We start from the raw sequence: 17,300 nt of genomic DNA on the forward strand, positions 1-17,300 counted from the left end.
TTTGCCCTCCTAACGCTGGCGAGGTACTGTACCACTTGGTACGACAGCCATGTAAAAACTTCTCTACAAAGAGGTGTCGCCCTTATCATTGAGCTTAAACCTGAATCGGCCGGTGAGAAGTTTGCTCTGTTCCTTAATGGAATGTTCATGGGCAAATTTGCAAAAAAATTGCACCTTTGCCCAGAACTATCATGAGTGGATTCTCACCCTAGGCGCTCGTGGAAAATAAACTTGGTCTGCTCGTCCTTATCTTCCGTCGGGGCGTGGACACAAATAAGGCTGATGTGGAAGAATTTGGCCTTTATGAGGATTGTAGTATAGTTCGTCATCCTTTGGTGTTGTTTTGACGCCATTCCCGGTCCATCGCACTTCCTGTAAGGCGGTAATATCACCCTTGTACTTCTACAATACATCCGCCAGTGCGTATACTGCACCCTCTCTATAAAGAATCCAGACATTCCAGGTGCAGATCCGCAGTTAATGGTCCTTTTTCTCATTGGCGTGGGTCGTCAACATTTGGGGAGTACGTTTTTACTATTCTTTTGTTTCTCAGAATAATCATTAAAATTTTCCGGGGGGGTTACTAGCCTAGCGCTTGAAACGCATGATCCAACACGCTCGTCTCCAGCCGACCATAACCTGAAGCAGACGCTGATGTTGGCCATTAGTTATTTGAAGACGCCAATAACTCGCCTTGTCATTTCGAGTATCATTGGCACTCAGTATTTAAGCAAGAGTCGGTGTCTTCTGACCCCTCACTGATACTCTCCTCTCGAAATTGCTGACTGCCCACGGCCGCATTTGCAGGTACTGCCAGCTAAGCTTCTCGTGATAACCATGAACACCACACAAGTCGGAGCTCAAAGCTCAAACCCGTGATCACATTTATCCCGTGTCGGCCGGGCCAGCCGATCTTCCGATTATGCTTCTTGAGCCTATAGAGAATGCAATTCTTATCAGATTTGGCTGAGATGTTGTACTATGATGTTTTTTATGACATTCAACAGAGATACCATATAAACCGATCTCGGAACTTGACTTCTTGTGCCTCTGGAGACACTCTCACAATGACTCCTATGATCTTCAACATACGTGCCAAGAATGGTCTAAATCGGTCTACAACCTGATGTAGCTCACTTATAAATCGATCTCCCGATTATACTTCTTAAGCCTCTAGAGGGGCGCAATTCTAATCCAATTTGGCTGAAATTTTGCACATTGACATTTCTTATAACTTCGACTATACGTAATAAATATGGTCTGAGTCGGTACATAACTTAATATAGCTTCCATATAAACCGATTTCCCGATTCTATTGGGTTGCCCAAAAAGTAATTGCGGATTTTTTAAAAGAAAGTAAATGCATTTTTAATAAAACTTAGAATGAACTTTAATCAAGTATACTTTTTTTACACTTTTTTTCTAAAGCAAGCTAAAAGTAACAGCTGATAACAGACAGAAGAAAGAATGCAATTACACAGTCACAAGCTGTGAAAAAATTTGTCAACGCCGACTATATGAAAAGTCCGCAATTACTTTTTGGGCAACCCAATATTTCTTCAGTCCCTATAGAGCGCAATTCTTTTCCGATTTCCATAGTGGCTTTTTTTATGACCCCAAACATACGTGCCAAATATGATCTAAATCGGTTTATAACCTGATAAAGCTCCCATATAAACTGATCTCCCGATTTTACTTCTTGAACATGTATAGGACGCAATTCTTATCCGATTTTGTTTTCCATGAGTCGTGATTGTCTCGTGAGCCGTGATTTTCTCTTGAGTATCTCCTCAGTCGGGAGTCACCGTAGTGCAGAAGTTTGCATCCGCTATCACGCCAAACGCCTGGGTTCGAATCCTGGCGAGACCATCAGAGAAAGAAAAAAATGTTCAGCTGTGGTTTTCCCCTCCTAATGCTCGCAACATTTGTGAGGTACTATGCCATGTAAAACTTCTGTGCAAAGAGGTGTCGCACTGCGGCACGCCGTTCGGACTTGGCTATAAAAAGGAGGCCCCTTATCATTGAGCTTAAACTTCAATCGAACTGCACTCATTGATATGTGAGAGGTTTGCCCCTGTTCCTTAGTGGACAAAATTTGCAATTTATCTCCTGAGTCGTGAACGTCTCGTGAGTCGTGATTATTCCGTGAGTGTCTCGTTTGTCGTGATTGTCTCGCGAATGTTTCGTGAGTCGTGAGACATTTTGCACAGTAACCTTTTTATGACCCCAAACATACGTGCCAAATGTGGTATCAAAATACAACGGCTGCGTAGGCTAGGTCATGTTATCAAAATGGATGAAGAAGCTCCAGCAAAGAAGTCTTTTGAAGGCAAACACTGTGGTACACGCAAACCGTGAAGACCAAAAGGCCGATGGAAAGATCAAGTGGTGGGAGACACTTCGAAACTTGGTGTCACAGATTTTAGAATGAGCACAGAAGATCGAGGCGCTTGGAACGCTATTCTACAAATGTTCTGTCACAGCCAATACAAGTGAGTCGCGATTGTCTCGTGAGTCCTGATTTTATTGAGAGCGTCTCGTGAGTCATGACTGCCTCGTGAGTAAACACGAGTCGGCATAAAAAAGACGTGCGTGAGTAAGTACCATTTTCTTCTCGTGAGCCTGGGTGGAAAATCACTCCCGCGCACATCTCTATTCTGAATAACAGATTTTTCTTATTTTTGGTCAGAATTCGCATTGAGCTGTTCAGCGGTTTGCTTAAAAATTTGTTTCATAACTTAAAATGGTCGTAACTCTTTAATATTAGCTGTTTTAAGATGTTTCCAGTATTCACACCTTGTTTGCTAAATTCATTCGGTCTTGAAATAATTCATACAATTGGATATTGTCCGGCTGCAGACCGTAGGGGTTTCAGTTTCTATCACGATCTAGAAAATCATTCAGTCCTATTACAGAAACACATTTCTAACTTAAAAAAAAAGGTTTTTTGTTCGGTCTGCAGCCGGACAATATCTGATTGCATTTCCAACATTAATTTGGAGTATGTGACACCAAAAAGTAAAAGGGTGCTAAGTTCGGCAGGGCCGAATCTTATCTACCCTCCACCATGGATCGCATTTGTCAAGTTCTTTGCCCGGTATCTTTTTATGGGCACACAAAGGATAAAGAAAAAATTCTGTATTAATGGAGCTAATCAGGTTATGGACCGAGTCACACTTGGTTTGGATGTTGGAGAACATTGTAAAAGTCAAAATTTCACAATAAATATAAAAAATTAAACTTTTATATAAATTTCTGATTGAGATATATTTGTCAACGTAGTCTTATACTATAAAACGAAAATATGTTTGTTTTGCTATGATACAATATATACAAATACCAATGGGTTAAACTATATATAAATGCTAAAAAAATTAAAAAATAAAATAATGGCAAGTTAATAAAAACATGCTCTAAATTAGTTTTCTGCATAAACGTGTTATTTTAAAAATATGAGCTAGAGCGAACCAATAAAAATTTCCCTTTTCCCCGTACAAACAATGATCAAAAATTTTAAAATTACCATATAATTATAATAAATAATTAGAACACATGAAAAAAACAAAAAAAAAAACACTTAAATATTCGCAGAGGAAAAACAATTACCCCAATAAAAGAAATCAATCTGGTCAGAGTCAATCATATCTGCCATCTGGGTACAATCAGAATAAATTAGCAGTGTTTAGATGAAATTTCAATATTAACTTGTCCCAGATTTTTAACTTTTTCTACTAGGGTATCTTACTTTTACACACATGGACATCACATCACTGACTTGGACAGCACATTTATGGGTCTATGAAAACACATAGGGACGGGAGGAGGGTTAGTTAGGGGCAATCCAATACTACTTTCTTTTGAACATATTGCTCAAACGTCTTTTATTTGTAGGTGGGGTATTCTGCAAAGGATAAATAAGAAGGATTAATTAATAAATTGTATTTTACGATTCTAACCATTCCATTTATTTTTACTAATTTGTAAGTTGTGTCTACTACAATTTTATTAAAATAATAAAAAATTTAAATGCTTAAAAGTATAAAAAAGATACCAAGAACTGCAGTCCGTTAATCTGGGCCAAAATCGTGAATGCCAACCACCAGGAATATATTTCTAATCCCTTGTAATTTCAGAATGTCGCCTTCTATGAACTTAGGAAATTCAATTCAAGATCGATGCAAATGGGTTCAAAACAGACAAGTTGTAGATCTTTAGAGTACACCCCAAAGCCCACCTGGTCGTTTAATGTGGAACCATCCGTATAGAAGTCTATGTAACTTCTATTACCAGGGATATCGTAGTTCCAATCGGTTCTATCAGGAATAGTGGAACAGTAATTTTTATCAAAAAGCGGCTCAGGTTGGGTGTAATCCACACTGCCTGGATCATCGGATATTGTATCAAGGATAACACAGTGTACGCAGCCGCCACATGACCAATGAGAAAGCTTCCTTAACCACATGGCAGTGGTCGCTGCACTTTTGGTAGCCACAATGTCCAGAGGCATAAGATATAGCATTAAATTCAGTGCATCATATGGTGTCGTCCTCAGTGAGCAGTAGGTGGAATATATAGCATTATAGGTCTGACAACTGCAGTATATACCCAATGTGCGATCTAAACCCCCAACTTTTGCCAATGGCTCTCTTGCAGGTGTATAGGACAAGAGTGGCCTTTGAAGTTCAATTTCTTGTACAGCAAAACACCCAGGTATTTTGCGCCTTCTTGAAATGGAATCTCCATCCAAGGAGACAGGTTCCACTGTTGGCAACTTGTATCTCCAGCTGAAAAGAACTACTTCTGTCTTGCACGGATTTATACCCAGACCACTTTCGGTGAAACTAATATAACGATGACCAGAGAAGCTGTGGTCATCCAACACTTCCCAGTCGCATATTCTTCTACTTATATCTTCCGATACAAAGGTAATATCTAGTACCTCCCGCCTGTTCCTGGTAATAAGGGTCGGTTTATCCCCTTTATTACAAATCACCAGATTGCATCTTATAATATATTCAATAAGAAGCTCATCCCTTTCGTTGACATCCGAACTTCCCCATATCTGGTGATGTGCATTAGCATCACTTCCTACAATGAGGCTTTTCTTCCCTACAGAAGCGGCTTCAACCAGTGACTTAAGGTTTGAAGGCGGCATCTCTGAATCGGGTATAGGGGAAGCCAGCCAGTAATGAGATTTGTTTATTTCAAGACTGGCTACTACTAAATCTGCAGTGCTTAGCGACGGAAGAAGAAAAACATTTAGACTACTCTTTGCAAGAATGCAGGCTCTGTGTCTCCCATTTCCCTTACCCTTGAGAAGTTTAAATCCCGGAATTTTTTGTTCACGAACCATTCCTCCATACACCCATGGTTCCTGGAAAAGAACCACTTCAAATCCCCCAACCATCAGGAGGACCTTTAGTGCCGCCGTAGCGGCCTTACAATGGTGGAGATTTATCTGTAGAAACCGGACCATAGTCACGATTCAGATCTTCCACTATTGTTGTGTTAGTCTCGTCCTCTGACTCCACCAGGGGTTCTGGTTCATCCTCACAAGATTCGTAAGAACTTATCATGATGAGCTTCCGTACGCATCCAGGGGCAGGTGAGAAAGCTGTGGAACCACTCTTCCTCAGGACACTGGGCACTTGAAGTGTGGACGATTTCACCTTAGATGCTACACTAACTGCTGCTGTCGAAGTACTTTCTGAGTTCTGTGCTTCCCCGCTGGTGTACACTTTGAGCCCAGTCCAACTTTGTGAACCACCCACACAGTTGTCTCGAAGTTGGGAGGGGGATTTTCAGTCTCCTGATGTGAATCGTCTCCTGATTCCCCAACCCCACCCCTTCTATAGACCTTCAGTTTCAATTTGTTAAATCTGTAGGATACAATCCCTTCAGACTTGATGAGGTTAGCGAGACAGCCGGAGTTTAGTACGAATACTGCATGTCTCCGGTCACCATCAGCCTCTTCCAATCTTCCAGTCGGTGATTGAAAAATTGGGATTACATTCCCTTAGTCTTCCAAGTATCGCTTCAGGATCTAGTGGAATCCTTGGTATCCAAGCATGTACCTTTGGTCGAGAAGGAATATCTTCCTTCTTGACTAAATCTAGTGCTGCACCTGGCCAGATCTCAACAATCTCTTTCAGCGTACAACGATGCATTTCAATTGAGTGTTGGTCGCCGATGGCAATTAGTCTGTATCATCACAAACTGGAGGAGACCCAGGAAATTTCGCAAGGACATCGGATTATACTGATGACAATCCATTGACTATCCCACTCAAATTATACCTAGATATGCTGCCCTGTTCGTTTTCCTTGTCGACAACTGCCATCACCAAACTGTCCCTAGCGACATTAGCAAAGGTTCTTGGACCCACCTTGCTGTTGTTCGCCCTAGTTCTTTTAGGCATGGGATGCCCTCCAGGTGGCCGCAGCCTCTTGGCTGACTGCGGTGCGGTTTCCGAATCTAGCCCTAAATTGGGCCCGCGAATTCCCGAGCCCAATTTAGGGAATCTCTCTCCCTATTGGTGAGAGTCTTAAGATCATTCGCACCAAGTCTCTCAATAAACCTGAGAGCGATGCGTCTTCTATTATTCCAACCTCTTAAAGAGCGTGGTGGAATAATATAGTTCTGATGTAAACCGGTCTCTCGATCATCCTTGTTCGGTTCCTAGAAGAATAATATTATGCCCTTCAACTAAATTTATTTAGTGTACATTTTTAGCAGAATCTATGGTGATGGGTTCCCAAGAGCACGTTTTTACTTGTTGTATAATAAAAGATAAAAGGCGTTCCGGTAGTATTCGTGACTTTGCTGGAGTAATATACCCCTATATCCAATATGCATATTTCGAAATAAAACAATTGTGATAAGTTTTTATTGCTGTCCGTTAAGTTTTTTTCACTTTGACAATTAATAATACGTAGTTACAAAAAAAAATGTCCATTTCTTTTATGAATAAATCCATAAATTACGCATTTGAGTATACAACTGGTATGGTGCGAGGTATATGGGTATAAATAAGAAAATACTGCATAATGTGGGCTGCCGGTATTCATTCAAAGCGAAAACAAATTATTTACTTATAAAGTCTCCAAATAATTGTGATAATAATTTGTTAAAGAGCGACGAGTTACATAAAACACGATATTAAGAAAAAAATATAGATACAAAAAATTTAAATCAAAAACAATTTTTTTTGAATTTGCCTTGGCTTCGTTAAACGAAAAATAATTTGATATAAATTTTTCTTTAAACATAAACAACGACAAAGTTATAGCTACTTCTTTAAGTAACGAATACAACCAAAATGACATTAATTAAACACACATCCTAATATTTGAAAAGCTTTACTTGGTATGGCACTATTCACTGCCATATGCTGAAACTCAATTTCGGCTAATATGTAGCGAATGCCATTTAAATGGCTTTTCCTTGGCGATTACTTTGTTTGCAAAACTTTAAAGTGTTGTTTTTTTTTTATCCCCTCAGTTTTTGGCATAAAACGACAAAAATAATCCCAGCAATGTTGTAAATGAGGCCAGGGCAGCAAAACTCACTATCAAGCGTGCAGAACTATCCATTTGCTTCCACATGCGAGCCAAATCGGCCACCGTAATCGTTTGATTGGTAATCAAAATGACATCATTGCCTGCCATAGAATCGCAGGATAAGTTGTGATTTTTATTTTGAATATAAATCGAGGATTTGCGCACGTACGTTGTGTTAATGTTGGGCAAGCGTCGATTATAGATAACAGTGCCTCCATAGATGATACGCGATAGATTACCCGGATTGCTATTGGGCGAGAAATTATGTAGGGGCGGCGAATCCACTATGACATTGTGATGAGTTGGACCCTCCCTTAAATCTATAGGCGAAGGTGTCACATTGGAATTGGTGGTTAATAGAATTTGTCTTGTCTCCTGCGATTGAGGCATATATGATGACTGGCTACTGCCAGTGACATTAAACTGTATGCGCTTAACTTCAAAGGGAGCACTTGATTCTGTTTCCAAAACAAGTTTTTCAAATTGCTCCGAACTGCCATTGGAGGCATATGTGGTGGTGCTATCCTTGCTTTTGCTAGCTTTGGCTACCACGCTGACATATCTATCGAACTGCTCTAAATCGAAAGATGTTATGAGTTCTTTTTTAATATTATTTTTCTCTTCCTTGCTAAGACTGTCCTCCTGTTCATCAGTTTTGATGTCACTGGCTTCATCCGTGTCATATTCACAAACATTATAGGGATAACAATCAATGGCATCCTGAGTATGGCAAGCAAAGACTTCAGAGCCACTCACAAAGGATTCATTTTCCACCTCAGTCAGCTCCTCTTCCTCCTGCTTGACGTCTTTAAGAATCACTGTTTGCCCCAACTTATTACGATTAAAGGTGGCATAGTTGTTGTTGCAACTTATATCAAAGGTAAGATTTTGCCCCTCAGGCGATACAATGTCTTGGAACGATCTTAAATCACGTGCCTGGTTAAAATGATCCAGGCGCTGCTTTCTGGATTTACATCTCATTTGATTTTGCTGGATGCCCTTATGGCAGTGGGTACGATATTTAATGAAAATTCCCCCTTTCAAGTGTAGCGAGGGTCGAGCATTTCTTTCCTTCGCTGGCTTCTTTTTGGTGAGACGTTTTTGCAGTATAACCGTTTTGTGTGATACCCTTCCCCCTGAAGTTGTTGTGGTTGCCGAGCCAATAGTCTGCCGTCTAGCCTTATTTTTGGGGGTATTTGAAAAGGCCGATGAAGTAGTCTCTCCACTGGTGGGTGTACAAATTTCTTCAACACGCCTCGACAGACGTCTGCCATAAATCCAGGAATTGCGACGTTTATTTTTCAAGCCCGTAGCTATCGCCTCTATTCGTTTGGTTGGTTGTTTGCGACTTGGAGCCTTTATGATGGTGGGAGAGTGTTGGTACACCAATGCCGTTACCGGAGTTTCAATGTAACTCACATCCGGTGGAGTAATTTTCTTTGCCAACTTCACAGCCTTATTATCCAAAGTCAAGGGGGAGGGTGAAGGTGAAGAGGTCAATAATTGATCCAATAAACGTCTTTGGTCATAGTGCAGTTTACTCTTGCGTGGTGTAGAGGTGCACACCACTCCGCCTAATAAACGACGATTTATGGCCGCCTTTGTGACAGCAAGCTTTTGTTTATCTTTTTTGAAATGTTCCTCATCCACATTGGGTTTATTGAGAGGTTTCTTTGGATAATATAAATAAAAGAAATGGCAATGATTGTAAAATCATTTGAAGCAGAAAAGAGAATTTTTCAACGGTAGGACGCACATGAACTGCTTGCGAAGAAAACGCACACTATGATCACAAATACAACAACGTGTAACATTTTTCATAATCATTATAACACATTTCACATATAACACGAAACACTTTTTATACCAACCACCAGGGACGTAGCCAGGAACAAAATTTTTTAGACATATTTGCAATGAAATTTTTGCTCAAATAACATAGAAATTAAATTTTTTAAAGAAAAACTAGTTAAAGTGTGCTAAAAACATTAGCTGCAAAATTTTAGCCAAATCGGGTAAAAATTGTGGCTTCCAGGGGCTCAAGAAGTCAAATCGGGAGATCGGTTTATATGGTAGCTATATCAGGTTATAGACCGATTTGGACCGTATTTGGCACAGTTGTTGGAAGTCGTAACAGAACACAACATGCAAAATTTCCGCCAAATTGGACAAAAATTGCGGCTTGTAAGGGCTCAAGAAGTCAAATCGGGAGATCGGTTTATATAGAAGCTATATCAGGTTATAGACCGATTTGGACCGTATTTGGCACAGTTGTTGGAAGCCATAACAGAACACTTTGTGCGAAATTTCAGCTAAATCGGATGAAAACTGAGGCTTCCAGGCGCTCAAGAAGTGAAATCGGGAAATCGGTTTATATAGGAGCTTTATCAGGCTATAGACTGATTTGGACCGTATTTGACACAGTTGTTGGAAGTCATAACAGAACACAGCATGGAAAATTTCAGCCAAATCGAACAAAAATTACGGCTTCCAGGGGCTCAAGAAATCAAATCGGGAGATCGGTTTATATGGGAGCTATATTAGGTTATAGACCGATTTGGACCGTATTTGGCACAGCTGTTGGAAGTCATAACAGAACACAGCATGCAAAATTTCAGCCAAATCGGACAAAACTTGCGGCTTGCAAGGGCTCAAGAAGTCAAATCGGGAGATCGGTTTATATGGGAGCTATATCAGGTTATAGACCGATTTAAACAGCATTTAGCATATCTATTGGAAGTCATAACAGAACACAGCATGCAAAATTTCAGCCAAATCGAACAAAAATTACGGCTTCCAGGGGCTCAAGAAATCAAATCGGAAAATCGGTTTATATGGGAGTTATATCAGGTTATAGACCGAGTTGGACCGTATTTGGCACAGCTGTTGGAAGTAATAACAGAACACTGTTTACAAAATTTCAGCCAAATCGGACAAAAATTGCTGCTTGAAAGGGTTCAAGAAGCAAAATCGGGAGAACGCTTTATATGGGAGCTATATTAGGTTATAGGCTGATTTGGACCGTACTTGGCACAGTTGTTGAAAGTCATAACAGAACACAACTGCAAAATTTCAGACAAGTCGGACAAAAATTGCGGCTTGTAAAAAGCTCAAGAAGTCAAATCGGGAAATCGGTTTTATATGGCAGCTATATCAGGTTATACACCAAAAGTGTATATCAAATTCGTAGTCAACTCCCAAAGGACTTTCGTTTGATACCCACTTTGTGACGTTGGACATTCATGCAGGTTTTGGGGGTTTTTTTAGTATTGGGGAGGCCCTGTAGGCACCTTGGACCAATTTTCTTATAACAGATGTGTACTTAACTTCCAAATAACTTTAATTTTTCCATACCCATATTGCCCAAAGCGGTAAGGTGTCCTGTTGGGGGGTTTTTTTTGGGGGTGGGGGACCTCCTTGAACACTTTGGGTAACATTTATATACCAAGTTCGTACTCTACTTTTAAAAACCTTTCATTTGATACCCATATTGTCCCAATCGGTAAATATGCCCGCTCAAGTGGGTTTTGGGATCGGGCGTCCCCCCAGGTTATAGAATTTTAAAATTTTAAACCAATTTCGTGTTTTTGGGGTACCATAAGATGGCATACAAAATTTCGCTTCAATCGGTGGCCTAAGAGGGTCTGCCCCCTTCGGATATCAAAAAATTTAGTACCCTATTTTCACCGGGGGCTCAAACTCTACCATCTGCGAAAATTTCCTGAAAATCGCTTCAGCTGTTTTTGAGGCTTTACGGAACAGACAAACAAACTAACAAGCAAACAAACAATACAAACCAAATGACGAGATTTGGGGAAAATTCACTTTATAGGGCGCCCCCCTAGTTCTGAGAACAGTAACGAGATTCTGAGACAAGTTTAAAGGCCCCTCGATCCCCTAGCAACCCAAAATGCCCCCTCGGGGGAACGTGATACCTATTACTGTCGTTGGCGCTACCCAGGGATTGCTGCGTGGATGTGGCAAACACATTTCAATGAACTGAGGAGTAAATTTAATGTGGAGTCCCTTTACAACCACAATTTGATGTCTTCATACTCGTCACCATCCTCCTCCTCCACTTTATACTAAATTTTCAATAAAAATGAAAATTGCGTTTTCATAATCTACTCCTTTACACCTTTCATTTGGTAACCGTATGGCCTAGAGTTAAAGGGGGTCCAAAGTCCTATAGGTACTTTTCCAGAACCAGGCTGTTGAATTGACTGCCGTTATCCATGATGAATATCTTCGGCGTTCCGAACCTGGCCAATATCCTTTTTCGGAATGCCTTCACCACGGCCTCTGTGGTAGCCTTGCGGAGATATCAGCTCCACCCATTCCGTAAGCGGTCGATAAACACCAATAGCATCGTGTTGCCACGTCTGGTCCGTGGTAGTGGTCCCACGAAGTCCGCGCAGACCGTTGCCCATGGCTCTTCTGGGATCGAGAGCAGCATTTCTGGGGCCGGGGCCATCTGGCTTGTTTAATATTGCTGGCAAGACCCACAGCTCCTTACGAATGTGGTCACAATCGTCTTTCGAATCCCAAGGTGACCAGCAGCAGGTCGTAGCGGGGTAGGCACGCAAAGTTTTCAAAGTTTGGCATAGTCTGGAAACTTGGAGGGGTTCGAGCAAATCTCTTCTATTTTGTTCAAAACCCATTGGCAATCATGTGCCGTCTCTTCGACCGCCCTCTGCAAGGCCTCTCGGGGTTGGCACGACAGGGCATCAGCCACGACATTGAGCCTGCCTTTACGCTATTTGACGGAGAAGGAATATTGCTGGAGTTCCAACGCTCATCTGGCAAGGCGACCGGATGGATTATTAATAGAATTGAGCTCCTTCAGGGCCAGATGCTCCGTTATCACCTGAGAAAACGGTAGCCCTCGAGATACGGCCGCATTTTCCGTATGCCCTACACTATTGCCAGGTACTCCTTCTTCGTAACAGAATAGTTTCTCCCGGCTCCATTCAGAGTTCTGCTGGCATAGGCTATAACGCGTTCCCCTTCATCAAATTACTGCGTCAGGACGCCTCCTAGAACGTAGTCACTGGTATCGTTTTGTAGTATAAAAGTCCTCTCGAAGTCCGGGCACGCTAGGATAGGTGCGTGCGTTAGCCTAGCTTTGAGGAGCTCGAAAACGTTGTGCTGTTCCTCCGTCCATCTCCATTTCCCCTTTTTAAGCAGGGAGGTAAGCGGATGAGCCAGTGTAGCGAACTGTGGAACGAAACGGCGATACCACGAAACTACTGCAAGGAATCTCCGTAAGTCCTTCAAGGTCTGTGGAGCGCCCATATCCTGGATGACAGCAACCTTGTCGGGGTCGGTGTATATACCTTCGCCACTGACGACATGTCCCAGGTATTTAGTCTCCCGTAGGTCCTTTCCAAGTCAATTTTTTTATTTTTTGTTTTAACATATTCGTAATCTACTCGTTTCTTTCATTTCATACCCATATTGCCTAGGTTGGGTATTACCCTCTTCTTTAGTGGTGGGTATAAAATATAGCATTTTGAAGGGCCCGGAGTCGAGTCAAAACGGCTCGACTCCGCAGCCCTGATTAGAAGATCGGCTTATACGGTACATACATTTAAATATAAACCGGCCTGCACCCTAAAGAGATATTTTCGCAGATCGTGGGGAAGTTGTCCGGAAGGAGCAATAAGCTCTACAAGTTTTTGATATAGCAAGGGGCGGACCCTCCCCCTTACCCCAAAGTACCACCCAAAAATTAAGGTAGACCGATCAGGACAATATGGGACTCAAATGGAAGGTATTCGGGAGTAGAATACAAATATGATATCAAAAGTTGGATCCATGTAACTGGGGGGCCGCCCCGACCCCAAACCCCCCCAAAAATAGGTTTATTGGACAATAGTGACAATATGGCACTTGAATGAAAGGTATTCGGGAATAGATTACGAATATGGTCAACAAGGAGGAATGGGCATTATAATTTGTTGATATTGGAAGCGTTACCCCAAAATCAAAAGTGAACCGATAGGGCTATCAAATGGCTATCAAATGAAAGCTATTGGAGAGTAGAATATGAATATGGTATTAAAATTTGGGTTCAAGTATCCAAGGGTCACCTAACTCCAAAAACTGCCCCAAACAGACATATTGGACGTACATATAAATATAGGACTCAAATGAAAGGTATTCGGGAGTAGACTACGAATATAAAGCAAAAAATTAGATCCATGTAATTGATGGTCGCCCCATCCCCGATAAGCCCCTCAAATGGGAATATTACACGATCATAGCATTATAATTTTGTGTCCAAGAATCTAGGTGATGCTTTACCTCCTAAAATCGGCTCCAATAGGTTATTTGACCCATTCAAAACAATGGGGAATCAAAAGATAGATATTTTGAGTAGAGTGCTTCGTTCAAATATGCTCTCAAGAGGCAGATGGACTGTGGCGAACAACCCTCATATAGACACCAAACGGCTATATGCACCAATCATGACAATATGGGGTTAACTTAAAGATATAAGGTTGTGGACTACGAATCTGATATCTTCATTCTGCTCATATAACTAGCGGACCAGCTCACCCCAAAACTGTCGATCAATCATAATGACCTAACAAGACACTGTGATTTAATTAATGTGTGGAGACACAAATAAATGTAGGCTTTGGGGTATGGCGATCTTCGTGATAGAAGGAGTTGGAAACCTTAATGTTGAGATTGCAACCACTTTTACATCATCTATAGACAAGACCAAACGACGTGCTGCTGGGCAACAATTTTTTATTCAAAAGTTTTACATGGTTTAATAGTAAGAACTATCGCCACGCAGCAAATATTTAGACAGGTAAAATAATTCTTTACCACAGAAAATCGTTTAATATGGCAATTTAATATGGTTTAAAAAAAGACCAAATGATGACTATTTAATAGGTAGTCATTTATAGACACCTACCACATGATGATCAATGTTATAAGGGTTAAGCCCTTCCAAGCGAGTAGTAGCACAAAGATTTAAGTTAGCGCCATCTACTGGCTGTTTTCAAATGGATTTAGTTGATTCAATGGAAAACAGTCAGTAAATGGCGCTAATTTGGAGAGGCCAACATGAACAGAAAGAGGGCAGAGTGGTCAACATTGATCATACAGCATTTATCTTCGTTATGACTTTGTTGCGGTTGTTATTGCGGTATTAATTTTTAACTTTCCCACTCGAAGACGTGCCTTAACAATAATTTTCAAAAAACAGATCTCGGAGATGGGTAGGGCGATTTAAGCGAAATGGATTTAGTTGATCCAATTGAAAACAGCTAGTAAATGGCGCTCATTTGAAGAAGCCAACATGAACAGAAAGAGGGCAGAGTGGTCAACATTGATCATACAGCATTTATCTTCGTTATGACTTTGTTGCGGTTGTTTGCGGTATTATTTTTTAACTTTCCCACTCTAAGACGAGCCTTAACAATAATTTTCAAAAAACAGATCTCGGAGATGGGTAGGGCGATTTAAGCGAAATGGATTTAGTTGATCCAATTGAAAACAGCCAGTAAATGGCGCTCATTTGAAGAAGCCAACATGAACAGAAAGAGGGCAGAGTGGTCAACATTGATCATACAGCATTTATCTTCGTTATGACTTTGTTGCGGTTGTTTGCGGTATTATTTTTTAACTTTCCCACTCTAAGACGGGCCTTAACAAAAATTTTCAAAAACACCAAATCTCGGAGATGGGTAGGGCGATTTAAGCGAAATTTGTTTGCACCCTTACATTAACTTAAAGTTAAACATTTGGTATCAGAATCTGAGGTGGGGTGCCTAGGAGGGCCGCCCACCCCCAAAACCCACCAAACGGATTTATAGACAATATGGGTATGAAATTAAAGGTGTTTGAGAGTAGAAAACAAATCTGACATCCAATTGTGGAACTAAGTGTTTCGCGGGTCATTCCACCCGCAAAAAATCCCTCAGATCGAATATATCTATCGACCATGGCAGTAAGGATCTTAAATGAAAGGTCTTTGGGAGAAGAGCACGAAATTCACTTTCACATTTGGGACCAAGTCTCTGGGGATCCAGCACACTCTTTAACAGGACTTTTACTTTTTGGGGTTAAAATATGAGGTATTTGAAATTAGGCAGAAATTTCCAAATTTAGAGTATATTTCTCCAACATAACATTATCGGGCGCATCAGAGCGGGCCGGGCTCAGCTAGTAAGTAAAAACGTATCTCGCACACAAATAGCTACTTAGCACAAACTTAAAACATAAACCAATAACAAGACCTTGCTCTTCAAGCCATTACTTATCACAATATTATCAGCTCATGCAAACTTGCACGTTTTTTCTAAACACATAAAAGTACTAACAAAACTTCAATCCCATGGCAACCGGTTGTACGTACCGGATTGACCCGATAAAGTCCTTCATCGTCAAGGTCTGCCGCCTCAGTGTACAACACACTGCTACAACAATAACAACAACAACTAACAAAACTTACCTCATCTTTGGTGGCATTTCCCATGCTAAAGCGCGATGCAAAAAAATTAAAACGAGCTGGGGTCTTGGAAGAGGATGAAGACACAGCAGCAACTGCATTGGCACCACTGTCAAAGGATTCTTTAAGTATTTCGCGCGCAGGTTCAGAATTCGTGCTGATGCCGCCAAATGATAAGCGACCATTTTTGCTGGGTGTAGGTGGGCCGGGACGTTTGTAGTGGGTAACGCCACTGCATTTTTTGCGAGTACCACCAGCTGTGGTGCTAAGCAAGGCACTCATACTATCATCAAAGCTGTGAGGGCCATCCTAGATTAAGAAAAAATTAAAAAATATAGAAATTAACTAAAAAATTTGCTAAAATATATATACAAATTTATAAAAAAAAACCTTTGGGATAACACAATAACACCCCACACACATACATGTACATTTATATTTTAGAACATTTAAATAAGCTTTTAAGAAGACACAAACATAATTTTGTAAAACATTTAAAGGACGCATCATTTGTAAACAACAACAAAAATTAAACAAAACACAAAAAACATGCATAAAAACCTGTTGTAAAAAATTTGAAAGAAATATGTTTAACAAATTTTGATTTAAATTTATCCTATTTTATTGCTATACAAAATTAAAAGCTGTTTTTTCTTTAAGCAAAAAAAAAAATAAATAATTAAAAAAAAATATAGTGAATACATATACAAGTAAGTACATACTAATACTTTTGTTTTAGTTTTTTTTTTCATAACTTTAATGCATTTTTTTAATTATTTCAAATTATTTATAATTCTTGAAATATTTGGATGAATTTTCCGCATTAGAGGCGTCGAATGTAAAGTTTTCAAATTTTTAGGTGTGCCTGGGTTTATAGAACTTATGTTACCCAATTGTGATGTGTGCAGGATATGCTTGACATGTTGACAATGTTGTTCATTAGTGTGGCATTGTGGTGTCTTATTATGTAGGTTAGATAAATTGTTAACAAAATCACTATGTGACACATTGCTTACTTTCAGTTCATCTTCGCCAATTTCACTTTCATATTGCGCAGCATAAGCACTTCTGAGATGGGGTGGTAGCAAAGAGTTGCGATATTTAAGCTCTTCGGCGCTAAAAGAAGAATAAAAATAAAAAAGATGTTCAATAAGATAATATAATTTCGTCCAATCGAATTGGAATTACCCCATCTAGGGGCTCCAGAGGTTAGCATGTCCGCCTATGACGCTGAACGCCTGTGTTCGAATCCTGGCGAGACCATCAGAAAA

General features: G+C 40.4%; 1 protein-coding gene across 4 annotated transcripts in view; it reads right to left on the bottom strand.

The window, feature by feature from the left end:
* Positions 1-3,508: 3,508 nt before the first annotated feature.
* The window catches only part of LOC106096004 (interaptin), a 46,412-nt gene continuing 32,620 nt past the window's right edge, over positions 3,509-17,300 (bottom strand). The window contains exons 10-13 of one of the 4 annotated variants that reach the window (XR_001222838.2): positions 17,046-17,145; positions 16,033-16,338; positions 3,746-3,901; positions 3,509-3,652 (exon numbers count right to left, since the gene is read on the bottom strand). Coding sequence is in view for 3 of the 4 variants with exons in the window: in XM_013263501.2 (XP_013118955.2) it covers positions 7,497-9,230; positions 16,033-16,338; positions 17,046-17,145 (2,140 nt within the window). In the remaining variant the exon portion in view is untranslated. Of the gene's footprint in view, positions 3,902-7,272; positions 9,231-16,032; positions 16,339-17,045; positions 17,146-17,300 lie in introns of those variants that run through there. The other 3 variants (XM_013263502.2, XM_013263501.2, XM_059366849.1) reach the window with 3 other exon arrangements.

The sequence above is a fragment of the Stomoxys calcitrans genome, chromosome 4, assembly GCF_963082655.1.
Source record: "Stomoxys calcitrans chromosome 4, idStoCalc2.1, whole genome shotgun sequence".
Taxonomy (NCBI): Eukaryota; Metazoa; Arthropoda; class Insecta; order Diptera; family Muscidae; genus Stomoxys; species Stomoxys calcitrans.